The 26,049-nt window shown below is 51.2% G+C and overlaps 3 protein-coding genes across 3 annotated transcripts; all 3 read left to right on the top strand.

Moving 5' to 3' along the window:
• The first annotated feature begins 9,416 nt into the window (after positions 1-9,416).
• CALHM3 (calcium homeostasis modulator 3) lies at positions 9,417-12,244 on the top strand. Its single transcript, XM_036386237.1, has 3 exons — positions 9,417-9,703; positions 10,598-10,853; positions 11,783-12,244. The coding sequence occupies exons 1-3, from the start codon at positions 9,417-9,419 to the stop codon at positions 12,242-12,244; spliced, it is 1,005 nt and encodes a 334-aa protein (XP_036242130.1).
• Positions 12,245-16,273: 4,029 nt separating this feature from the next.
• Positions 16,274-18,646, top strand: CALHM1 (calcium homeostasis modulator 1). The gene is made up of 2 exons (XM_036386161.1): positions 16,274-16,822; positions 18,179-18,646. The coding sequence occupies exons 1-2, from the start codon at positions 16,274-16,276 to the stop codon at positions 18,644-18,646; spliced, it is 1,017 nt and encodes a 338-aa protein (XP_036242054.1).
• A 5,513-nt stretch (positions 18,647-24,159) lies between these two features.
• CALHM2 (calcium homeostasis modulator family member 2) lies at positions 24,160-25,287 on the top strand. The gene is given in 3 exon segments (XM_036385962.1): positions 24,160-24,351; positions 24,353-24,703; positions 24,787-25,287. Coding segments are annotated over 3 exon segments (960 nt in total). The 3' UTR covers positions 25,204-25,287.
• The last annotated feature ends 762 nt before the right edge of the window (positions 25,288-26,049 follow it).

The following is a 26,049-nucleotide window of genomic DNA, read 5'->3' as shown; positions in this document are numbered from 1 at the left end:
CTTATTCTTAAAGTTCTTTTCTTCACTGTCTCCATCTCTGCAGAAGTCAAAAACCTTTATGGTGGAATCTATCCTCATTTTAGGAAGGAATTTGATAGCAAGACCTGGATCTGCAATGCTTCTGTCTGCTTCCAGAGTGCACTTGTAGCTAACAGAGCACAGAGGCAATAAAACCATAATCATGCCAGAGACTGAGAAGGTGATAGTGTGAAATAACCCAAAGTGCAATCCCTGCCTTACACTTACATGGCTTAACTGTTCTGCTCTGCTGCCCGGGGTGGAGGGCCAAGGCTGTGAGCCAGCAAACACCCGAGTGAAGTCAGATCCGGGTGCTGTGTGTGCTCAGGGCCAGAGAAGCCAGTTTGTGGTTGCTTTGCAGCCACTGAGTGCTGGCTTGGGTCTGCTCAAAATCATCTTCAATCACGCAGGGATGATTTACTCCCAAGGAGCAAGGGTGGTTCTTGACAATGAGGCTGGGAAGGCCAGATGGCTGGGAAAGTGCAGGTAAACACCAGAAACAGGTCAAAGGCACAGAGCTGGGCTGAAGATGAGGCTTCATGGCTGGGAAATTGGTGGCAAGAAAGCCTTTAACTGCTGAGGACTCTGGCTGAGACCAAGCCAGGGAGGGATCAGCACTCTTGTGAAGCTCCTCACTCACCTCTGCTGTCGCTCCATCGTTGTTTCTGATGTGGATCCCAAATGTTCTCTGTGCCCCTCAGTCACTACAGCACGTTACTCTGCAGAGCTGGACTCTGCTAAATAAAAGTGAAAATGTAATGAGGTTTAGAGACAAGAAGGAAGGGGAAGACATGAGGGGGGACATGGGGGTCTGGCCATGAGGGACAGGGATTAATCTACAACAGCACATTTAGTCTGTGTGTGGCACCAAAGCCAAGACACTGAGTTCCCTGGGAGACCTTAACACAGAACAGTTCAGGGGTGTTCAGAGCTCTTGGAAAAGGTCCATACCCAAAGCCCTGTTACAGCAGATAAACCTCAAGGAGCAGAGGGGTGGCTGTCACAGCACCACAGGATTCCATCATCCCACATGCTGTGATTGTAGCTATTTGCTTTGGAAAGACAGGAGTAGTTAGGGATATTACCAAAGGCAGCATGAGAAGATGATTATCCTCTGCAGAACACAAGGCACTGCAGGTAATTACTGTCTGTGCAACCATAAGAATTTAGCTTGGACCAGAGGATATGGAAAATTGTAGTGTCCCTTAAAAGACCATTTCTTCTGAGTCCATGATTGTTAGTATTAAGTAAAGTTATAAACTGCAGCCCATAATCTTGTCTTTAAAAGGTATTTTGTGCTCTGCAAGGAGGCCCAGGACAGAGAGGGCAGAGTCTCTTTCGTGATGAACCATCTGTCTCTGATATTGGCACATTTTTCTCCTTAGCTCTTTACAAAAGCTTGTCAGGGGGTGGACTGGGGTGGTAGTGATGGTGGTGCAGCTGGAATGGTTGGTGGGTTTTGCCCTACAGTTTCTATAAGATTACCTGCTGTTTTGGAGGAAGATTTGTGCTCTCTTGGGACTGCCTCTTTTAAGAGCATGCATTAATTATTGCTCATGATTATGTGGCGAGAGGCAGTGAGCAGGAACCTGCCAGAGCCCAGCAAAGCAGCAGTAAACCCACCTGCAGACACCTCCTCCTCCAGTCTTCCCTTTGAAAAGGTGTTAGAGCTTGAGCTTTTAAGCTTGAAAAAAAGTTCCAAAGTCAGAATGTGTGAGAGAGATGAAATGAGAGTTGAACAGAGAAAGGAAAACTGTATCTTCAAATCTAAACATCCTGAGATTCCTATGATTTGTTAATTTCCCATTTATCATGGTCAAGCATATGTGAAATCTGCCACAGAGATCATCCACAAGCCTCTTGCCATCACAGAGAATATCTGCTGCTGCTGAGAGACCCCCAAGAAGGTTAAGTCAGGATGCTATTTTCCTGTGGGAAAGTCAGAATAACTGCAGATAACTGCATTTGTGTTCACAGTGTTCTGGAGACACCCAACACCATACAAATATTATAAATATACACAGAAAGGAAGATTAACAATGTGCAGGTGGGTTATAAACACAGATAAAGACAAGAGCTAGATGACAAGACAATTTGGTGAAGCAGGACTCTAATTCTGCTGGAAGATGATTTGCAGCTATTGTGAAGCACCAACTTTCTTCAAATGCTTCAGGGATGTGTGTTTTAGGTCAGGTGGCCCTGGCATAAGAAGGAAAATGAAATGGCATTTTTATACCAGAACATGGATTTTTAGGACTGGAGGTCACCTATTACTCTGCAGAGGAGCTAATGGCCAGACAGAGAGTGTGTGTGTGTGTGTGTATGTGCATGTGTACACATTCAGTGGGTAACAAACTACCAACTTCCATAGTATTTATGCTGTTACCTGAACCCCAGCTACTTGAGAAAGCTCCTTTGTACCAAATAAGGACAAGAGCTCTGAGAGAAAATATTGATATTTGCCTGGATTATTAAGATGTCCTCTTTCTAAGCAATCCTGGTGCCTCTACTCTTGAACGAACACCTAAAAGTACAGCCGCTCTCCAGCTGAGGCCCCTCGCTCCACAGAACGAGAGGTTTCTGTCTGGAGGAAAAGGCGTTGGGAAAAGCAGCAGCAGCCGGGGGTTGAGAGCTGTCAGAGGCGCTCAGCGCTCCTCGCACGGGCTCCGTGCCGGCTGGCAGCGTCCGAGCGGGGCCGCGCCCGCCCGGCTCAGTGAGGAGCGGCTGCGGCTCCGTGCTGGGGCTGCCCTGGCTCAGTGAGGAGCGGCTGCGGCTCCTGGGGGAGCTGGGGCTGCCCTGGCTCAGTGAGGAGCTCAGCGCTCCGTGCTGGGGCTGCCCGGGCTCAGTGAGGAGCTCAGCGCTCCGTGCTGGGGCTGCCCTGGCTCAGTGAGGAGCTCAGCGCTCCGTGCTGGGGCTGCCCCGGCTCAGTGAGGAGCTCAGCGCTCCGTGCTGGGGCTGCCCCGGCTCAGTGAGGAGCTCAGCGCTCCGTGCTGGGGGTGCCCGGGCTCAGTGAGGAGCGGCTGCGGCTCCGTGCTGGGGCTGCCCGGGCTGAATGAGGAGCTCAGCGCTCCGTGCTGGGGCTGCCCGGGCTCAGTGAGGAGCTCAGCTCTCCGTGCTGGGGCTGCCCCGGCTCAGTGAGGAGCTCAGCGCTCCGTGCTGGGGCTGCCCCGGCTGAATGAGGAGCTCAGCGCTCCGTGCTGGGGCTGCCCTGGCTCAGTGAGGAGCTCAGCGCTCCGTGCTGGGGCTGCCCCGGCTGAATGAGGAGCTCAGCGCTCCGTGCTGGGGCTGCCCCGGCTGAATGAGGAGCTCAGCGCTCCGTGCTGGGGCTGCCCTGGCTCAGTGAGGAGCTCAGCGCTCCGTGCTGGGGCTGCCCCGGCTGAATGAGGAGCTCAGCGCTCCGTGCTGGGGCTGCCCCGGCTGAATGAGGAGCTCAGCGCTCCGTGCTGGGGCTGCCCTGGCTCAGTGAGGAGCTCAGCGCTCCGTGCTGGGGCTGCCCTGGCTCAGTGAGGAGCTCAGCGCTCCGTGCTGGGGCTGCCCTGGCTCAGTGAGGAGCTCAGCGCTCCGTGCTGGGGCTGCCCCGGCTGAATGAGGAGCTCAGCGCTCCGTGCTGGGGCTGCCCTGGCTCAGTGAGGAGCTCAGCGCTCCGTGCTGGGGCTGCCCTGGCTCAGTGAGGAGCTCAGCGCTCCGTGCTGGGGCTGCCCTGGCTCAGTGAGGAGCTCAGCGCTCCGTGCTGGGGCTGCCCCGGCTCAGTGAGGAGCTCAGCGCTCCGTGCTGGGGCTGCCCCGGCTGAATGAGGAGCTCAGCGCTCCGTGCTGGGGCTGCCCCGGCTGAATGAGGAGCTCAGCGCTCCGAGCTGGGGCTGCCCTGGCTCAGTGAGGAGCTCAGCGCTCCGAGCTGGGGCTGCCCTGGCTCAGTGAGGAGCTCAGCGCTCCGTGCTGGGGCTGCCCCGCCGGGCCCGGCCCGGCTGCTGTCCAGGGATGCGACTGCTGGCTCCTGATGGGAAAGAGATGCCGGGTTTGGGGAGTTTTGCAGAGAAATGCCGCAATGAGCTGAGTTTTTGCTGTCTTTGACTCGCTCTAAGGCAAGTTCAGATTAGCGCTGGTGCCTGAAGGAAAGGCAAATCCAAACCCAAACCCTGACCAATTTAAATACTGATATATTTCCTTCTGTCAGAGCATCGGGTTTGAACCATCACTTCACATGAGACACGAGGCACTGGAAGAATAAATCTCCCACCTCAGAGCACCAAGGAACACCAAGACAAGATGAATTTTAACACCTGTGGAGAGAGATTGAGTCTTCTTGCAACAAGAAAATACCAGTAGTGTTTTTCTTATGATGTCTTCCTGCATACCTTGCTTTTCTTGGGAAACCCTGCTTCATGGATTCCATTCTGAATGTTGTGGTTCTTTTCCCCCTTTGCAAATCTTTTTCAAGGTCTACCAAAAAAAAAATCCCCATAGTAACTAGTTCTATTTTATGGGTACCTCTGTATTTGCAGATATACCTGGAGGCAGATCTCAAGGAGGTTCAGCGTGGACATTAGGAAAAAGTTCTTCCCTAAGAGGTTGTCAGTCAGAATATACTCCTCAGAGAAGTGGCCATGGCACCAAGCCTGACAGAGTTCAAGAAGCACCAGCATGATGCTGGTGATTAATTTCAGATAATCCTGTGAGGAGCAGGAAGCTGGACTCAATGACCCTTGTGGGTCCCTTCCAACTGGCAATATTCTATGATTCTACAGTTTTCAGCAGAGAGTGGATCCTGCCCCCACCCAGCCCTGACAGGGGGATTACTTCTCTCTCAGATCCTTCTGCAGTTTATCTGCAGCACATAAGAAAGGCTCAACATTGCTCTAGCACCTTTTCAGCCCAGAAAATGCCTGATGTCTGCCAAAACTTCACAAAGGTTTGTAGTGGAGACACATACACGAGGTGAGCCCTGAAGCATCCTGGAGGACACCTGTGCTCCAGCTCCAACCTCACACCCTGAGCGCACCGCAGCAGCGCTGGCAGGGCTGGTCCGCCCGGCTCCACTTCCAGGGATGCTCAGCGCTCCTGAAAAATCTCCCTCTCGCCTCTGAGTGCCGTGGGAAGGGCAGGGGAGGGAGGGAGGCAGCGCCGGAGGAGCCGCAGCACCGCTCTGTGGTGGCGGGACCCGCTGCAGGCTGGGGACAGGGACAGCAGCTCGCTCTAACCCAGCACTGCCTATCACCGATGCTTAACACAGCTTTCTGTGGCACCAAGAAAAGCTATTTCCTCACTGTTTCGAGGCTTTGCTCTGCTCCCCTCCTTCCTTCCTCCCCGCTCTAATCCCTCTGCATGCAGACACCCTTCACTCCTCGGTTTAAAGCCCCTGCACCCCAGGATACAGCAGAGATACTGGGATGTGCTTCACAGCCCTGTGCCTGACTGCAAAACACAGTCAGCTTAATCCTTCGAGTTAAAAAATAAATAAATAAATTGGAAAAAAAAATCAAAATTTACCTACAATTTTTTCTTTCTATCTTTACAAGTTTTTCCATTCCTGACACACAACTTAGAGAAATATAGGATCACTCCTTACAAAAGATCTGTGACATCACTTTTTAAATATGACTTACCTAAGGGGTTTTGGTGAATTAATAACACAGTACAGAGAGAAATTTTGACTTAGAAGCCATGAATCTTTTAAGGCCACTGAAGGATGTGGTCTGCTTCCTAGAGAATTCACACTGGACAAAGACTGGGTCACCCTTAAATCCAAATACAGATGCCCAAAGTCAGAGCACCAAGATGGGTTTTGTCACTCAACTTCCATTTCCTTTTAAACACCTAAACAGTCTCTGTAACATCTCTGCAAACTGAAGACAAACTGATCTCTCAAGAAAAGCTTGTTATCAGTGGTTTTCATCCTGTAAACTATGGATTTCCCAGGGCTGGATCTTAATTTTGAGCAGTCTAAAAAGAACAAAACAACAACAACAAAAAACAAACAACCCCTCCCCCCAAAAAAAAACAAACAAGACACATAATAATACTCCTAGCTAAACATCAGTAGATATGTGGGTATTAGCAAATCAGAAAAAAACTCTGAAAAATCTCTGAGCTGCAATATTTAGAGATCAGTCTGTTTTCTTCATTCTCCACTTTATTCCCTAATTCCCTCTTAGCTGGGAAGAGACTCTATCTCAAATTATATCACTGCAGTATCAGCTCCAAGCCAAGCAGATAAATGGCCTTACAAAACTCCCTCTCAGTCAGAAATGGTGTGAATTAAGTCAAGATTGGGATAATGCAGAGATCAGGAAATAAGGCTTCTAAGTAAGCCAAAAAGCAAAGTGTTAATGGCCAGGACAGCAATATATAATGAGCTCTTAAGAAGAAGAACACATAACTAAGCCACATATTTCCTCACTGGCAGTCAGCTGCATGTTGGTGCTTTAATGAAATTACAAGGCAGAACACAGGAATATTTAATCTCCAGAGATCATCATTAGTGAGGATAAACTACATTTTACAATGCTACCATTATTTTTGCTAGCATCTCATTAATCATTTAATGGTCATTACTCATTATTTACTTAGCCTGGACAGAGTACACAGCTGTGCAAAGATACCCACAGAATCACAGAATTCAGGTGGTCCCTGCCCATGGAGCCACCAAAGCTGTAATTTGTCACTGCTGCCAGTGACCATCAGAAGTTTGCATAGGAGGAAATACTGCCTATGTCCATCTTCATGGGCACTTGAAGTGGAAGTGACTTCTGCTGTGATAAATTGAAGATGCTGAATGATTTCCAGGCATTGAGGACTAAAATCCTCTGCCAGATTTGGAGAAAAAAGAAGGCAATCATGTTGCTCTGCTGTCCTCAGTGGAGGACTGGGCCCCCAAACTGTTTCAAAAAGGCCAGAGAAGATAAAGCTCAGTTGCAACCTGCTGGCCAAGTATAGACAGGCTCCCAGGGTGTCTCCCTGTGGGCCCAAGGGTTTGGAACAGGTTTGGAACAGGCTCACCTGAGCTGCAGAGGAACAGCAAACTGGTCTGCAGGCACTGCTGCTGGGAAAGGCCATTTACTGTGGCAAGGGCCTTCACTCAAACTCAAGGTCACAAATTTCCTCTAAGCCTTGAAAAAGCAATAACCCTTGTCCTCTGAATAAACACAGCCAGGTGGAAGGGGTTTTCCAGTTCAGCAGCTGAGAGGTGCCCAAAACAGAGACTGGAGCACAGTCCTCCCATGGTGACCTGGGCAAGCGTGGCTGCTCCCACACCCAGGGATGGGACATTTCACCAGTGCCTTACTCACCCTCCCAGCACCCACTGCTGGGGACAGGGGGCAGGTCTACTTGCTGGGGGACAGGAGATAGATTATTTTAATCCTTGCTCCCTCTTCATTTTGCCCTAAGAACTGACTAATCAAATGTGATAAATTTTGAGAAACATTTTGAGCCCTTGTCCATCTCTAGCCATTTACTTACCTCAACAGGCCTTTCTCTCTTTCCCCAGGAAGCTCTAAATGTCTTTTTCTGCAAGTTCAGGAATATTCCCTTTCTTCTACAGTTCAACAACTCCATGTCTCAGCTCTGAATCTCTGGTGACATCCCAATCACAACAGAGCACAGTGATTACCCCGAGGCATCTTTTAGAGACCTCTAACATCCAGGTTAGAGGCACCTGGGAGAAGTAAAATTCCCTTGTAGATCATCCTGTCCAGAGGAAGTTTCCTGCTCTTTTTATGTCTTATTTTCCTGAGCTGTAAGGAACTGTTTAGCCTTTACTATGTTTTTGCCCAGGAGAGCTAGAAAGGCAAAATGATTTTTCTAAAGTAATTGTTCTACAGAGAGTGCACAACACTTTCTGAGGCTGAGTCAGTACATAAATGTAAACCATTAAATGAGAAACCCACTGAGTATTGAAGCAGCTGAGAACCAAGACCGGCTGCACCCTGGCTAAATATCAACTGTGGAGTTCAGCCAGGGGTCATGATGCCCATAACAGCAATGTGGAGGGGTCCTGATGTCCTATAATGGCAAAATGGAAACATGAGCTGGTTAGCCAGGGGTTTTTACTGCTGATGGATGAACATTAACAGGCAATTCACTCACAGGTAAAGGAGAGCACAAATATTATGCTTGGAGCAAATGTATTTCATTAAAGTAACTGTGCAAGTTGCTGTTCAGACTGGAGGAGATGGCATTCATCTGTGATTCCTCTGTATGTGCCTGTGAACAGCTACAGGTATCTCCTCCCTGCTGATCCTTTCAACATGATCCCATCAAGGGAACCAGTGGGAGACAGCATGGGCAGAAACCCCAGTGCTGGCAGATAGGAGAGAATTCCTCTCCTTTTTAATGAAGTAGTTAAAAGTAACACCCTTTTTTCCTCCCCCTTTCCCGAATGCATTTGGAAACCTGAGATGAGAAGAAATCTGGAAGTGTTTCCAGGGGAAAGCTGGGGAGAGGAAAATTATGCTCAATATGTCAGGAAAAAACCTCAGAACTTCCTTGTGTGGCAATGATTTGTATTTATCTGTAAAATGAACTTCTGAGACAAAAAGATGATGAAGATGATAACCCAGTCCCATGGGACAAAAGAACCAGCTGTTCTGATTGCATTGTTCCCCACTGATGGGGAGCCAGAAGTGCCCCAGGGCAAGAGCCTGGGACATGGATGTGGTATGGTACAAATATCCCAGTGTACACAGCATGCACAGCCAAGAGCAGCCTTTGCCCCCAGGTGCTATTCCAGGCTTTGAAAGCTACTGAGTCTCACATCCTCTTGACCAGAGGGTTGGTCCTTTCAGCCCATTTTCATAGGGAAATGTGAGCTTGCAGCACACTGAGCCAGGTGTGTGCTCCCTGCCTTCCTCCTGCCCCACACGGGGCTGGGGACATGCAAAGAGAAGTGGGGCAGCAGCAGGAGCACAGATGAGCTCATTTGATTTACCTGGTTTCTCCTGGGCAGTGAATCCCTCAACAGGCTTCAATCAGCAGAGAGCAGCTCACAGGCATCATCAATGGCTCTCCATAGACAGTTACCATCTCCTGGAGGGAGGGACCAGGCACTGCTGGAGGCTGTGACTGCCTGCCATGTGGCACAGCCCTGAAAATGAAAAACAAGGTGATAAAAAAGGCTGCTGGAGGTTGTATCCATCAGCTCACCTAGAAAAGCTACCAACTGCCCTGGAAGACAGGCCCTGGGTGAGAGACAGACCCGTGAGAGCCGTGTGCCAGTGGGGAAGCTCCAGCACAGGGTGTTCCCCCTACCACAGCAGCTCTCTTCCATCCTCATCCTCCTGCTGACTGGGAGCTGAGCTGCATCCCCTGCCCTGTGGCAGCAGAAGGAGGAACAGAGGGAGACAGGCCCCTCTGGGCAGCCCAGGGATTTCCAGGAGGAGCACCCCTGGCCAGAAGAACACCATGGACCGTTTCCGGATGATCTTCCAGTACTTCCAGTCCAACTCGGAGTCTGTAATGAATGGGATCTGTGGGCTCTTGGCCCTGGCAAGTGTAAAGATGTACACCAGCCTGGACTTCAGCTGCCCCTGCCTGCCCCAGTACAACATGGCATATGGCCTGGGGATCATGTTCGTGCCCCCCATCATCCTCTTCCTGTGTGGCCTCATCCTCAACAGACAGGCCCTGGTGATGCTGGAGGAGTGGAGGCGACCAGCGGGGCGCAGGAAGAAGGACCCAGCTGTCATCAGGTGGGGTTTGCAGTGCCAGGGGCATCCCTCTTCTCACCTCCTGTTTAGTTGTCTTTCTCCATAGCTTTGATCCTCCTGGTAGATTAATTTTCTTGTAAGCTCATCTCCTGAGACCTCTCCCCATGATCCTGAAGGGACAGGGGTGTGGGAGTGCATTTACATCCAGCAGAAATTAAGGCAGGCTCATTCCATTCCAGCTAAGGAGAGCAGGAATGCCTCAATACCTGGGTTTATGCCACCACCCTGGGAAACTGCATTGCTGCTGCCTTGTCATGCACTCACAGGGTGTCTTCTGGGGCTTCCATGTGCAAAAACATCGGGCATTTCCTTTAAAATATGCAGAAGGTGTGGCATTTTCATCACAGTCATTCTTTATCAAAAGTCTCACTCCCTTCACCTGAGCTTTTACTAATTTGTACTGGTAGAAGGGTGAGGAGAATAATATTCCATCTGTTAGATGTAAAGTTTTATGCAGTACACAGGTTGGCTCAGAGAGGGGCAAGAAAGGCTGCAGAAAAAAGGGAATTTTCCAGATTGAAACTGATGAGAAAAGGAAGGGTGAATATGCAAGACAAGGGAGAGCTGACAAAGATCTGTGCATGGGAGACATAAGGGTGCAGTCAAGGCAAGCCCATTGGTGAGGGGACTGTGCACTGAGTGCAGGCAGCACACAGAGCACTGCCTTGTGCTAGTGCAGGTTCCCCTGAGAGGCAGAACCAACAAAGACGTCCCAGAGCAGAAGAAGCATCAGCAGGAGCAATGATGAGGGCAGCCCTGGGAGTCAGTTCCCTGGGGCTGGAAAGGCTGCTTGGCACAGGACAGCCTGCATCCCTCAGGGCTCTGGATGAGGAGGAGCTCTCAGCATTAACCCACTCACCTCTCTCTCTGCTCCAGGTACATGTGTTCCTCCATCATGCAGCGAGCCATGGTTGCCCCTGTCGTCTGGATCATAGTCACCCTCCTGGATGGCAAATGCCTGATCTGTGCTTTCAGTGGCTCCATGGACCCCCAGAAGTTTGTGGGCTTTGCCAATGTGAGCACAGAGCAGGTGCAGCAGCTGCTGGCCAAGGTGCCCTGCAAGGATGACGAGCTCATGAGGAACAGCATGTCCCGCAAGGCAGTGTCCAGGTACCTGCGCTGCTGCTCCCAGGTGGGTCGCTGCTGGCACAGCCTCTCATGTTGGGGAGGTGACTGGGCATGTGGCATCTGCTCCTGCTCTTCCTTGATCTACCATCCCTTCATTGTGTCAGGCTGGGAGCAAGGCTGCTCTGTGCTTCTTTTTGCCTCCAAACATCACTATCCTAAGTGATAATCTCAAGTCGGGTAGGAAAAAAGAAAGAAATTATGAATGGTTTAATAAAAGAACCAGCAGCCTCTAAACGCAGATAATATAAGATATTGTGTCTCCTAAAGCCCTGTTCAGTGTCAAAAGATCCTTCTAACTGCCAATCCTGCAGACAGGACCCACTGTTTTAAGGACAGTGCAAGCTTAGACAGATGAAAACAGCTTGCTCAGGAGCAATAGAACAGGGCACAACGGGGAGTGGAGCCCTGACTGGCCTCAGCTCTTGGTATAGAAGTGCCAGGTCAGGCATTGGGACTGGTGGAAGGTCACTGAAAACAAGCTCTTCTTTCTTATCAAAGGGAGCTGCCCATAGTCTGGGCTGTCTTCATGCTGCAGTGGGGACTCCTGGGCCCTGGAGTCAGTGTAAGTGGCAGATGAAGATCACTGGAGATAAGGAAATGCCAAAGGAGAGCACTAAAGTCCCCTTTCCCTGAGGTACTCCTATGCTCATAGCAAATGCCTGTCTGCTCCAGGCAATTTTGCAATCAGTTATCCTTACTGAATGATTCATGCACAGATAAATACCCCATATTCTCTGGGAGGAAATTATACCAACCCTCTGGGTACAGTGTGAGGTGCTGGACTACAGGGACAGATCAAAGCCAGGAGTCCAGATGCATCACATTTCCCCTCCAGCCACACAAACTCCCTGTCTCTCTGATACAGGCAAAGAGCTTGTGCCTGTCCTTGTGTCTGTCTTGCTCCTGTTTCACTGCTTCTTTCTTATCACACAGGCACTTGGCTGGAGCATTCTGTTGATCCTGATCATAGCAGCTTTCCTTGCCCGCTGGCTCAGACCTTGCTTCAACCAGGCCACCCTCCTGCAGGCACGTCACTGGAGCAACTACATTGACATTGAGCAAAAGATTTTTGAGGAAACCTGCTGTGAGCACAGCCGGCTCTTTGCTCACAAATGCATCCTCCACTTCTTCGAAAGCATGCAGCAAGAGATCAGACTGCACAGATTCAGCTTGCCTAGGGAGGGAGAGGAGGCTGAAGGAGGGGAAGGTCCTCTCCAGGGTATCACAGATCAGGACCAGGTGAACAAGCTTCTGAAAACATGGTACTATGAGAAACCTCCCCTGGATGTCAGCCAGGCACACCAGAGGCATCCCCTGGTGCGAGAGAGATCCCCTCTGCCCAGGGCAGAAAATGCCAGCACCCACTCCAAATTTCCCCAGCACACCAGTGTGTAAAGGGGGCTTTGTCCTGCAGGCACAGAAGGAGCATTGCCAAACCTCTGCACAAAGCAAGAACCATCAGGCAGGTGACAGTGGTGCTCATACCTTCCTCCTAATCTGCAACCTCAAAGGCTCCACTCCAGGGCATGCCTGGCAAAACCTCCAAAGTCAGCAGGTTCTGAGGGTCCAAGGGTCCCAGATGCAGTCACTGTCAATGACATTTCTCAGCCAAGGACCTTAGGGCACTTTTGTCATATCAAAGCGTTTGCAGCTTCTTACAGCTGTGATAAAAGTGTTCTGGCTAGAGGAAGGCTGCATACAAACCATACACACACCCAGAACCAAAGTGTTTTGGCTTCATACAAACCATACACACACACAGAGGAGTGAGGAGCTCCTGCCCATTCCAGTGAAACCTGCTTCAAAAGGTTACCAGAGCTGACACAAAAGTTATTTAATTGGCAACTCTCTTAGTACCACACCAACATATTTACTCAAAAAGGCAAAACCACCTCCTGTGTCTTCCCATCTGCTGAGAGCTCTGGCTGCCCCCAGCCCAGCTGCCAAACTGTTCTGCCTTCCTTTCACAACCCACCAATACTTCCATGCATTTATAAAATTAAATATGGCAACCTCTCACAACCCATCAATACTTCTATGCATTTATAAAATTAAATATGGCAACACACTGAAATTCACAGAGCAGCATAACTTTAATTGAAGACACCTCTGAATAAGGATTAGATTGGGTTGGATTTGCAGAAGGAACAGGAGATGGAGGCTCTGCAAAACACAACCATGGGGCTATGCTGGCGTTTAGTAGCTGCTGTAGGCACTGGTGCTAAGCCATGGGAAGGACACACTGACTCTGCCTGACAAGTCTGAACATAGACTTTAAACACTCCCCTGCTAGATTTGAGTACAAACTGACCTATCCAGAGGATCATCCTTGCAACACCTATTTGGGTATTTCCATTCATAGTTTCAAAGCTGTTTGGATGTAACCTTACCTCTGAGCCTTTGATGATAATTGCTTTCTCACCTGCCTTTTCCAGCCCCCATTGTACATGGTGCCAATTTGACTGGTACTTCTGTCCAGTGTTGCTGCTTGGATGCATTAAAGTCTTTACTCAAACTAACCCAGAACAGACACCTCTGTTCCTCCAGGCTGAACCTCACACTGATGCCCACTTTGTCTTTTGGAGGGAGAGGTGCAACGTGGAGGGGCTGGGGGGAGGTGGGAGTGAAGAAGAAATGTCTCCTTGGGTATGGATAGGTGGGGCAAGCAGGGCTTCCAGGAGGAAGGAAGATGGTGGGATAGGGGCAGAGGAACCTGCTACCACATTGGGACTAAATCCAAAATAAGGGATCAAAATAAAAATTCATATTAATCCCCCAAATTGACTTGTCAAGCTGCTGGCAGGTGGGTCACCTCCTGCCCAGGATGTTTGCATGCACAGGCCAGAGGATGAGGATGTACTGGGTAAAAACATTGGGAGGCAAAATAACTCCATAGCCCACCCATGGGCAGCTGCACCCCTTTGCCCACTGAGGCCCAGTCAGGAGCTGCAGGGTGCAGAGGGACGGGCTGCAGAGCTTTTCTTATTTGCATAGCAAAATCAGATCTGGATGAATCCCTGAGCTCCCTTGGATATGCTAGGAGAGTGCACAGAGCCAGCTGTGGCCCATGCTGGTAGGGAAAAACACAGTGGTCTTTTCCCCAGGAGCTCTTTAGATCCAGGGAGCTTCTGAGCTCTTCTTTGAAATCAGCATTGCACTTTGAATTGTGTCTCTGGTTTACTTTTGTCAGACATGACATCAAATCTTAGGCTGCAGCTCCGTTTGGACTCACCATTCCATTTTAGTCAAATTTTATTTTCCTAACATGCTCACAGCTGAGGCCTGCAGCTCCATTTGCATGCTGCTTTCCATGTTCTCAGGTTTTAAGTCATCCCACTGTGACCACAAAATATGAAAGGCTAAAAGGGGGAAGAGGAACAGATTTGTTATCTGTGTCAGGAGGGAGCAAACAGGATGATTTAAGGGTGCTGCCATAGATTTAGCAGCTGTCTGTCTCTCAGGGCTGCTGCGATGCCTGACCTGCAGATCTGTCAGGCATCCTGAGGGATCCTCACCTGCCAAGAGCCTGTGAAACAGCAGAGCTGACTACAAAGACAACTTCCCCAGTCACTTCCTAAGCTCTCCTGATAGGAATTGTTACTGCTTTCACACCCCTTCTTTCTATATCTTACACTGACTGGGACATGCAAAGCCCTCCCCAGCTCCACACCTTGGAGTCTGTCTTGGTGTGCAGGTGCGGGACTGGGTCCAGGGAGGGACTTGGGCAGGTACCATCTCTTTCAGGACAGGGTTTCCAGAGCACAAATAAGTTGGGATTTGGGAGGAATCATCAGCTCTGCCTTCCTTTGCAAGTCACTTAGAGTGAACTTTCTGATGGGAAGCTCATGAAAACAAAGTCCTTCCTGACAAAGCAACATGGAAAGAAAGACCCAGGCATTGTCTTCTGTGGGCTCTTTTTGGATTCTCACTGACTATTGCTGGCTTCAGTGAGAATTGTAGTGCTGTACACCAAGCAGGCTCAGGCCCTCAATTCATGTTTAATAAAAGGCAGGGTTTTCCTGGAGATCAAAAAGCTCTCAGCTTTTTACAGGGTTGATTCACGCAGGCTTTGATGTGAACTGCCCTTCAAAAAGCCACTTGTCAGGTGAACAGAGAAGCCAGTCTGAGCTCTCAGCTAGCAATACAACAGGCCTCATCTATATTCATGCAGCAAAATCTCTTCCCATTTGATGAGATCATGCAATTAACCTCTCCACAGCAGGCAGAGCTAAGACTGCTCAGGCATTGCCCACGTGCTCTGTGCTCACCTCTACGGTGGCATCTCAGGGTCAACTCAGCACAATCAGCTGAGCCCCAGGACTGGTGCAGGGCAGACTCAGAACCTGCAGCACTGCCTAATGGTCAAAAAGCCTGGTCTGGCTTCCTAGCTCAGCACTGACACACTGCAAAACCCTGGGGGAAAGTACCTGTCCTGTGTCTTCCGTGTGCCACCCACCTATGCACAGCTTCCCTTGGTGACATGTCCCACAGCCACCACTGCAGTCACACTGGTGCCCAGTTAGATGTATCTTGATCCTCACATCAGCTCAGGTGGTGCCTGGACAGGAACAACTGAGCAACTGCCACCACCTGTTTTACAGCCACTTGTAGTCCCAGTAATCCCCCAGCTTCTGGCCAGATTGAGGGAGCAACTGAGTGCACCAAGGCTGCTTTGTGACCTGGGAACTGAGATGCAGGACCATCAACACCATCCATTCTTTTAGATTTGTGCTGTGGAAGCCAAGCCCAGCCTAACTGTTACCTCTCCTTCCTCTGCCTTTCCTTTTCTTTTCCCTTCCCTCTGCAGAATAAAAGAGTTATTTCCCAGTGAAGCAAGTCCAGAAGTAGGGGCTGGCAGACCTGCAAGGTGCTTGCCTCAGATGCTGCTGAGGCAAAGCAGGCACACAGAGGGAAGGGGGAAGCTCTAGAATCCAGTTTTTCCGTGTGTGCCAGCACTGCAGAGGTGGGGTGTCCCGTTCAGTCCTGGAAGGAGCACCCACCCCCTGCATTTGCAAACAGGTTCACAGAGGCCAATCAGCCAACTCTGCCCAGGGCACAAAATGCTCTGGGGAGGACACAGCCATGGTAATACCTGCACCCTTCAGCAAAGAGAGCTGCTGGCTGGGAGACTGCAGAAATGGGGATGTGGAGAAGAATGAAATCAGGTTTTGCAAACCAGAAACAACCCAGGTCCCAGATCCAGAGAAGAGCAACAGGAAGCAAACTCTAAACTTTTGTAGGAAGCAAAATCAGCAGGAGAAAATGTTTATTTTCTACTTTAAATAGTGGGGTTATAAGAGTGCATGAATGAAACAGTGGACTGCACAAAAACTTAGTGATGCCATCTTTGAAGAAGAAATCTGAAATAATGAAATAGGCTGAGGCCACAGCTTGGACTCTGGTGGGGGGAGGAATCAAGCAAAGATGGACAAGTTTCGGATGATCTTCCAGTTCTTCCAGTCCAACCAGGAGTCCTTCATGAATGGCATCTGTGGGATCATGGCCCTTGCCAGCACCCAGATGTACTCAGCCTTTGATTTCAACTGCCCCTGCCTGCCACACTACAACCTGGCCTACGGGCTGGGCATCCTCCTGGTCCCCCCTTTCATCTTGTTCCTGCTGGGTTTTGTGCTGAACAACAACATCTCCATGCTGGCAGAGGAGTGGCGGCGGCCGCGGGGCCGGCGGGGGAAGGATGCGGCTGTGCTGCGCTACATGTGCTGCTCCATGGCACAGCGGGCCATGATCGCCCCCGTGGTCTGGCTGGCGGTGACACTGCTGGATGGCAAGTGCATCACCTGTGCCTTCTGCACCTCGGTGCCCCTGGAGAGCCTGGGCAATGCCAGCCACCCCCACCTCTCCCAGGGGGAGGTACAGCGGGTGCTCGCCCGCATCCCCTGCAAGGAGATCTACAACGGGCAGCAGCTCATTGCCAATGAAGTGGCCGTCAGGTACCTGCGCTGCATCTCACAGGTAAGAGGCACCATGGCTGTGCCCTCACGGGTGGATTGGGGTTAGGCACTGCCAGCCTGAGCTCCCTCCACAGAATCTCTCTGTTGAAATCAAGCAGGAGAGACTGGTGATTTCACAGGGGTACAAGGTGTTCAGACTCAGCTCTGTGGGGTTATGCCTCCAGTGTGGTGCAGAGGCTGTAGCTGTAGGTCATCCTGATAACTGGCCCCCTCTCCTGCCTAGGCAGCCCAGGGCTGCAGAGGAGCAACAGCCAAACCATCTGCATGTATTTATTCAGAGCAAGCTCAGAAGGGGCTGAGATGAATCTTACTCAGTGGCTGGGGAGGTTGTCACCCTCTCCAGTAACCCATCAGTTGCTCTTGCTTCTTATTACAACATGTGCAAGCAGCGGGCCGATAACCATCTATGCCACTTGTCTGTGCCGCTGAATGGGAGCAGCCAGGGTGTGTTTATTAGCCATCCCAGGGAACCACAAATGAAGATGTGCTGCTAACCACTTGTCCTGTGCTTAATTCCTCTCAAACCCTCTGCTCCTGGCCATGCTGGAGACAGGATGGTCTGAAACACCTGTCACTCCTGCACTCCCATTTATAAGGCTGACCTCCTTAGGGCAGACAAGAATGATTATCCCCTTTAAGAGAAACGGAACCACTGGGACTTCTCCAAAGACACAAAGCAGATTTTCCTGGGCATACCCCAGCTGGAAAGCATTGGGAGCTGAAAAACAGGAGGTCCCAGATAGAACCTCCCCCCCCAGGTGCTCTTTTAGGAGGCTGCATTTCCAGGGGGATTGAACATCACGAGCTCTGCCAGTACAGCCTGGAGGCAGCCTGAGCTAAGACTGATGGTGAACAAGACAGACTGGTTCTGGCTCTGTCCTCATCTCACCCTTCCTGTCAGACCCCATTAACAGGGGAGCTTTCACTGCTGCCCACTCACAATAGATGTTGCTAAGTTCAGCTTGGAAAAAGAGCTAAGACAGCTGCATAAACCAGGGAGTATCTGGGACAATACTACAAGTCAGAGGACACAGGCTATCCTAGACCTAGGTGAGGCACCCTTATGTTGGAGGCAGGATCAAGGGCTGGGCACAGGATTCAGCCCTGGTGTTATTTATGGTCAGTGCCTGTTGATGCTCTACAAGGCAAGAAGCAAGAGGTGCTGCCTATGTGGATGCACTGAACAAAAATTCAGTGCAAATGGTTTGTAGGGCCTCCTTGTCCAGTTTTGCAGCATAAACACAGCCAAGTGTCAAACAGCCCAAAGTGGAGTCAGGCTTGTTTTGCAGACCAGGGGGGTTCTGCTGGCTGGTTCTGCTGGGCATGCGACAGCTCTGGTTCCCCTTCATCCCTGCAGGCTCTGGGCTGGTGCTTTGTGCTGCTGATGACCACTCTGGCTTTCTTGGTGAGATCGCTTCGGCCCTGCTTCAGCCAGGCTGCCTTCCTGAAGAGCAGGTACTGGTCCCACTACATCGACATCGAGCGCAAGCTGTTCGACGAGACGTGTGCGGAGCATGCCAGGAGCTTTGCCAAGGTCTGCATCCAGCAGTTCTTTGAGGACATGAGCACGGACCTGGAGGCTGCTCGCCACCACCTGCCCAGGAAAGCCCCTGCTGATGCAGGGGAAGCTGCCGAGAAGCTCCTGGGCATCACCGACCAGGGCACCATGAACATGGCCCTGAAGAGCTGGCACAGATGCAAGCCCCCACTGCACCTCCACCCACCTGCCCAACCCACTGGAAATGGCTGGGCAGGAGAAGGGCAGCCCCCCACGCACCCCTCTGCACCCCAAAAAGAGACAGCTGCCTACTACAGCTGGGTGTGAGGGCCCACGGGGCTGGGCAGAGGCAGAACCACATTCTTGTGAGATGGGCTGCAGAGAGGGCAGAAGCCAGGGCACAGGCAAGGGCCAGTGCCACAGCAGCTGCAGAGGAACAGGCACCCAAAGGGCTCAGTGTGATCCCATCTGCTCCCATCTGCTCTCACATCCGGTCCCATAGCATTGGTGATCCAGGTAACGAGTTGTGTGCAAGGAAGGATAATTTTGGAAGGCCATGATGGATGAGCCCCAGGGATGCTGAAGGGTGCAACATGGCAGCCAGATGTGCTGTGTGTCCCACACCACTGAGCACCAGGTTTGTGCTGTGGCAGTTGCCAAGACAGACACTACCAGATGTGCAAAACTTCCTCTCTTTCATGACGTGCTCAGCATTGAGCAGTGCATGTGGGTTTAGGCAGTATTAAAAATCCCATGGTGGGGAAACAAGCTGAGAGTGCCCATTTCTGCTGCCAAGTTGTAAACCCTAAAAGATCACATTACCCCTCCACACAATACATCCCCACAGACACACAGCTCCCAAGCCAAGAAAAGCCTTAAAATAAATTTGACCAAAGCAATGAGGTAGTGAAGAGACCCCATATCACACTACACGTAACAGAAACGGTGTGGTTGGTGTTACAGGCACCATTAAATCAGGATTCCACAGAGATGCTCCTTGAGGGAAGTGTCCAGACAAGGAAAGCAGCAGGGAGTGGAGAGGGGGCCAGGCCAACACCCTGCCATAAATCTGCCTCAGGACAATTTGTTCTTACAATTTTTCCTGTATCTCTCCCTGACACAAAAGCTGCTGTTAAAAACCCACCTGAGGGTTTGTTTAAGGAGCCAAATGAATAATTTAGACTTACCATTCAAGCTCTGTGCTCAAACACCAGGATTTATAAAAGCTATTTACAAAAGCTGTTGGTGTTTCTTTACTTGGTTGCAATGAAAAGGACTGGAAGAGCCCCCAGGCCAAGCCAGAGGTGCTGAGGCTGTGTGAGTTGAAGAGTTTTGCCAGTGCTTGGCCACCAGCAGCAGCCAGCCCTGGCCCTCAGAGGCGAAGCCAGGAGGTCACCACCAACATTACACAATTCAGAGTGGCTGCCCACTTCCACAGAAACAGAGGATGATAGGATGCAGGCCCTTGAGGTGACCATGGAAATCACAGCCCAGAAGAGTGTTTCCCAGTGGCTCTGATTTTATTACAAATATGCAGAAGGCAAACCCCTTTTGAGGCATGAGTTTTAGCCCTGCCATGTCCCTTCCAAGATGTTCATCCACTTGAAATTTCTGCTGCGGTGTTCTTGTTCAAACAACTTGTTATGAGTAACTGAAGTGACTGTCGTTTGCATAAACCTTAATTATCAGTGTATAACTCCATAGAGGCTTTGGGGAGAAGAGAACAAAAGACCAAAGTGATGAGGAAATTCTCCTGACTGCTGTGAGAGCACTTTAGCAAGCTCATAGTCAAGGGCAGGCTGAATCTGGCCAACTCCCAGGAGAAAGGAGCATGACATAGCTTTGTCATTAATCTTCACACCCAAACTTTAATTAACGCACCTGCCCAGAAATAATTAGGCACAAAACCTGATTTACAAAGCAAAGGAGATTAAAAGATAAAGGTGGTTTCCACTCCTATTATTTGTAGTTTGGTGCTGTTCGTGGCTCACTGAGAAAGGCGTGCTCAGAGTCCCCCACGATGGCGAGCAGCACAGAGGGATGGCGGGCACCATGTCACAGCAGTTAAGGTATCAAAATAACTAGATGCATTTGCAATGAGAAACTCTTGGACTTTTAACTAAGATTTTAAAGATTAGAGCTTTGCCTCCATGCAGCAAATTGAGCAGTTGCTGAGTCCTCATAGATCAGGCAGGTTCCCCTCTCCATGCTGGAATCTGGGGACATTGCTCATTGCCTTTGGGAGGAGAGCCTTTCCAAGGAATCCCAACACAGCCCCTGGGATTTCAGCCAGGCTGTGGTCCCAGTGCTGATCCTACTTTGTTGCAGTGCTCTGAGCATGGAGCAAGCCCCAGGGCCCCCACCAAGCCAGCAGGGGAGCCAGCCCCTGGCGAGCACCCAGGGTGTGGGGGTGCTGAGGGATGCACCGTGCCCAAACAACTGGGAGCTGCAAAAACCCGCCCGGGGACCCCGGGTCTGGGCTAGGAAGGAAAATGGTCCAAAATTCCCATTGGCTGAACTGCCGGCGCTGGGCTGAGCCTACATTTGCTCGGGGAGGAGGGGAACGTGGCTATTGCTGAGGATTTGCCTGTGCTGAAGACATTCCCTGGGGAGGACTGAGTTTAACCCCGGGGACAAGACGGCAAGGAGGGTGGGGAAGGAGGATGGGGGCCTCCGGCCTCGGCAACAGGCTGGGCAGGAGCTGGAGCTGGGGGACAGATGGTGGAGAGGAGGGAGCAAAGAGGAAGAGAGGCGCTCTCGGCTGCCTCGCAGACATCGCTCAAGCAGGGGAAACAGAGAGCAGAGAAGTTGAGCCAGGCAGGAATGCACCGCACCCGCCAAAAATCAGGCTGTGCCCAGCCCTACACACATGGCTCCCGGCCCTGCTCAGCCCCCAGCCTCCTCGCTCCCACCTGGGGGAAAGCAGAACCTGGCACCCCACAGAGCTTGTGATGCCCCAAAAATCCACCCAGGCAGGCGCCTTCCCGCTGGCTCAGCCGGCTCCTGTATGCTAAAAGAGAAGATTCTGTCCCTTCTCGTGGACCATGGGCTTCTCCTGCGCTGTCCCTGCCTGCTTGGCGTGGCTCCATCAGCATCACGGCATCCCCTGGGGACGATGGGGGCTGCACACAAGTCCCAGGCTGGGGGGATTCCCCATTTCCCCTCTACACCCCTGCAAGGCGCCTCATTGTTGCCGTTCTCCAGGCAAACTCCCGGCCATCCCAGGCAGCCACTGCACATCTGCATCATGAGTCTGAGAAAGCACGATGTGCTTTTTCCAGTGACTCATTCTCTCAGCTTTTTCATTTCCTTTTTTTTTTATTCTTAAAGGCACAACCTCAGCTGCACACAGAGCAGAAGCCAAGCGCCTGCTCTTTGCCCCACCCAAGCTCAGAGCTTGAGAACAACCTCCTCCCTCTTCCCAAAAGCCAACAGCAGACAGCATGTTTCAAACTGAATAAGGAAACCTTCGCAAACTGCTAAGGCTGCTTTCAAAAGCTTCCACTTTGCCCATCAGACCAGCCTTGGCTGCATCCCAACTCCTGCACAGCCCTATGTGCTGCTGGAAACCCCCCGCAACCAGAACCTGAGCAAAAAAACACAGGAAAGGCTGAGAAGGCTCCAGAACTGGTTTCAACAACTTTTTCAAGTAAGTGACTTCATTTTTTCTTGCTTTCACATATATTTTGGGGAAAGAAACAGGCTCTTAAAATCTTACCTGCTGCAAACAACCTCTCCCCTTCTACCCAACCCTCTCTCCCAGACCATAACTACCAAGCAGAGGAATGGTAACCTCTAAGTGGCAAATACTTTTCTTTGCCAGGTCCTCAGATTTTTGCTTTGCCATTTGCCAGGCTCTGTCAGGAAGGTTACAGGGCCATGTTTATCAGGGCTGTTTGTGGGTAACTAACAACAGATGCTTGAACTCGAGCAAGTTTGTGGGCTTGGCATCTGGCTGCAAACGTGGAGTTCCGGCAAGCATGGAGATGGAAGCCTGGCTCCCCATCACGTGGTGGCAGTTGTCGGCTGGTCTGTCTCCTTTGCAGAGGCAGTTTTGCATATGGAAAACTGGGAACCTGCAGGAAGACATTAAGGGCTGTTTACATTTGAACTTAGCAATATCACAGCGTGACTTTAGAGGGATTGCCATGGATTAGACACAGCAAAGAACAGAGGCAAAATTTCTGCCCCTGTTCCCCACCCGTTCCCCATGGAGAAAGGGAGTAAACCAGGATTTGTTGAGGCAGCAGATGAACTGAGGCAGAGGAGTGATTTAAAGCACAGTGTAAGAGCAAGCCCTGTGCAAAAGACCATAGGGATTAAAGTATCTTTGTCTCTTCTGCCTGAATGTCCCTGAAGTCTTGTCCCTGCAGTTGGGGTGGCCCAGGTAAGACTTTGGGGCAGGCCTGTGGGCCATGGCTCCCAGGTAGCCCCAGATGTGTGCTGGTACTTCCAGCACTGTGCAAGCTGCCAGAGACGGTTGGTTGGGTGCCCAGGTCCTTCCTGTCTCCAGCAAACCCTGGTGACAGCAGTTCCTCTGAGGCCAGAGGGTTTTGTCACAGGGGTGAGGGTTCCTAGAACTTGCAAGGTGCTTGAGGCTTCCTGAGGAGAAACCCTGTAGGGATGCAGCACTGATGGAAAGTCAGCTAAGATATTAATTAAATCCAGCTTGCAGATGGGATGGGGGAATGGACGTTGCTGCAGATAGCATGGATACAATCTCCAGTTATTTCCCTGCCCTTAAAAAATCAGGGAACATGCTTTTCCCTGCTTGGCCCCAGGTGCCTGCAGCCCTGTCGGTGGAGTATAACACAGGCAAAGGGCACCAAAGAGCATCTCTGGCTCTGAGGCTGCAGGTTGAGGGGCTCAATCTCAGGGCAGCAATTAAGAAGCTGAGCTGGCACTGCAGGCCAAGACAGGAAGTACGATTTTGTCAATCAGCTGCAGGATGGGAGATCATCCTGCCACACCTAATCCTAGCAAAAGCTCACACATAATTGCTGTCCGACTCTATGAGCATTTGGTGTTTGTATCCTGGGATATCAGGATAAGCTTTCCCAGAAAGCAACTTCTCTTTCTGGTATGAACAGCCCCCAAGCATCCCTTCACCCTTCTCAGCAAAGGCTGCTCCTGCCTGGGCCTCCATGCTGCATTTCTGTGCTCCCAAATCCGCTGGGATGTCTCACAGCACCCCTTGCTGCCTTCCTCACATACCTGTGTCTATTCATAAGTGTTAACTCATCAGCTCTAAAGAGGAGGAAAAGCCACACAGGACACCTTCAAAGCAGCACAACCCCAGCACACACGTGCCACATATGGCTGGGCTAGTGTGAGTCAGTTGCAGGGCTGGGGACATATCCTAGTGCCAGTGCTCTGGTCCAGTTTTCCCAGTAACATGGTGCCCTCCTTCATTGCAGGTTTGGGTGATCATCAAGAGTTTGCCTGTGATGCTGACAGTAATTGCCTCTGTGAGAGGTGACTAAGACCAAACAGAAGGAAAGAGGACAAACGTGCAATTGAGAGGGACACAAAGGTGTGTCCCACCTGTCATCTTTGCTGTAGTGAAGCTTTTGGAGGGCTTAGTGAGAAACTAAAATGGCTGACGTTTCACATATTGCTTAGATACCTTTTGAAGTATCCCTGTATCAGAAACCAGCTCCAGAGGCTGGGACACCAGGTGGAAAGAAGGGACATCAGTGAAGGTATCTTGCTCCTGGAACAGCTCCTTGCACCTCAGCCAGCACCAGGCCATTTCATCTCCCACTGGAGTGTTCCTCAGCGCAGGGGGCTGAGCCAGCACAGCCCCCACTGCAGCACACACCTCTCAGCCCCTGGACGAGATGGCCGCCCTCATCGCTGAGAACTTCCGCTTCCTCTCCTTATTCTTCAAGAGCAAAGATGTGATGATTTTCAATGGGTTGGTGGCCCTGGGCACGGTGGGGAGCGAGGAGCTCTTCTCAGTCGTTGCCTTCCACTGTCCCTGCTCCCCTGCCCGCAACTACATCTATGGGCTGGCTGCCATTGGTGTCCCAGGCCCTGGCCCTCTTCCTCATTGGTGTCATCTGGAACAATCACACCTGGAACCTGGTGGCCGAGTGCCACAAGCGGGGCACCAAGAACTTCTCTGCTGCTGCCACCTTCCTCCTCTTCGGCTCCATCATGGGCCGAGCGTCCGTGGCACCCATCACTTGGTCGGTCATCTCGCTGCTGCGTGGGGAAGCTTACATCTGTGCCCTCAGCGAGTTTGTCAAGCCATCCTCCCTGGACAAGTTTCCAGCTGAGTACGGGGCCGAGGTGCTGGCCAAGATCCCCTGTAGAGACGTCCCGGCAAACCTCACCAAGTTCAGGGATGAGGTGACCCGGAGGCTGAGATACGAGTCCCAGGTAGGCACAGCAGGGAAAAAGCCACAGGGAGTGGGTAAGACCGCCTTGCCGTGTCCTAACGCAGCCTCTCTCTTCCCTCCCAGCTCTTCGGCTGGCTGCTCATCGGCATCGTTGCGGTGCTGATTTTCCTCACCAAGTGCCTGAAGCACTGCTGCTCGCCGCTGAGCTACCGGCAGGAGGCCTACTGGGCCCAGTACCGCTCCAACGAGGACAAGCTCTTCCGACGCACGGCCGAGGTCCACTCCAGGATCCTGGCAGCCAAGAATGTGAAACAATTCTTTGGCTTTGTGGCACTGGACAAGGAGGAGAAGGAGCTGGTGCAGGAGTTCCCGGTGGAGGGCGTCCAGCCGAGCCCCCAGTGGAATGCCATCACAGGTGTCTACATCTACCGAGAGAACAAGGGCTTCCCACTCTACAGTCGCCTCCACAAATGGGCCAAAGGGGTGGAAGGGAATGGGCCAACCCCAGAAGGCCATGAACTGCTGTTTTTAGCTTCCTAAGACAGAAGTGCACCAGCAGCGCTTCCCCAGACTGCCTGGCAGGCCTTCAGTATCAGTGCTCAGCTGAGGGACGCACTGGGAACATTCCTCCCGGCAGGATTACTTCTACCAGCAGGTAAACAGGAATCAACAGCCTCAAGGCAGAGACTGATAAGCAATACCCTGAGCTGGGGAACCCCTCCCTTGGAGACAAGAGTCTCACTGCTGCTCCCAGAGACACAGGGGAGCAAAGAGCAGATACAGCCCTTACCTCCAGGCTGCCAGTGCAGCCCACTGCCTGATGCACCACCAGAAACCTCTGGTACAAGAGATGGGCACATTTCTCACTGTGATTCATGCAGTCCCACTTGTCTCCAGCCCCAGCCATCCCATACCTATTTGTTTTATTCACATTGATATCTTCTTACACACTTGTGTGATGCCTGTTACACAGGCAGGTCCCGGAGCACTTTACAGACTTTACAGTGCAGGTAAAAGAAGGAAGCAGTGGGTAAATTCCTGAGGCAAGGAGGATGCAATAGCATCTGGGAAGGAATGGGTCAGTAATAGCCACACACCAAATAACTGAGAGACTAAAGCAGGAGGAATCACCAATATTTCTGGTATTCAGAAAAGCACTCTGTAATTACCAAGTTGAAATTTGGGTAAGACACCAAACTCCCTTTGTCCTTACTAAAGTGCCTGGCAATCTCTAATGAGCCCAAATGGTCACCACAATGAGTTTATAAATCCAGAGAGGCACCATCAGCAGAAGAGCTTTGGGGCAAGGTAGCAAGGTGGAGACTGAGAGGAATCAGTACCCACAGCACTGTCTGCATCTCACTGCATTTGTCATCCAACCGTCAG

The sequence above is a fragment of the Molothrus ater genome, chromosome 8, assembly GCF_012460135.2.
Source record: "Molothrus ater isolate BHLD 08-10-18 breed brown headed cowbird chromosome 8, BPBGC_Mater_1.1, whole genome shotgun sequence".
NCBI lineage: Eukaryota > Metazoa > Chordata > Aves > Passeriformes > Icteridae > Molothrus > Molothrus ater.
The sequence above is the reverse complement of the archived record's forward strand: the minus strand, read 5'-3'. Positions and strand labels throughout refer to the sequence as shown.

Coding starts and splice junctions, on each gene's coding strand:
- CALHM3 (XM_036386237.1), top strand. CDS start 9,417: ATGGACCGTTTCCGGATGATCTTCCAGTACTTCCAGTCCAACTCGGAG. Junction 9,704..10,597: donor AAGGACCCAGCTGTCATCAG/GTGGGGTTTGCA, acceptor TCTCTGCTCCAG/GTACATGTGTTCCTCCATCA. Junction 10,854..11,782: donor ACCTGCGCTGCTGCTCCCAG/GTGGGTCGCTGC, acceptor CTTATCACACAG/GCACTTGGCTGGAGCATTCT.
- CALHM1 (XM_036386161.1), top strand. CDS start 16,274: ATGGACAAGTTTCGGATGATCTTCCAGTTCTTCCAGTCCAACCAGGAG. Junction 16,823..18,178: donor ACCTGCGCTGCATCTCACAG/GTAAGAGGCACC, acceptor TCATCCCTGCAG/GCTCTGGGCTGGTGCTTTGT.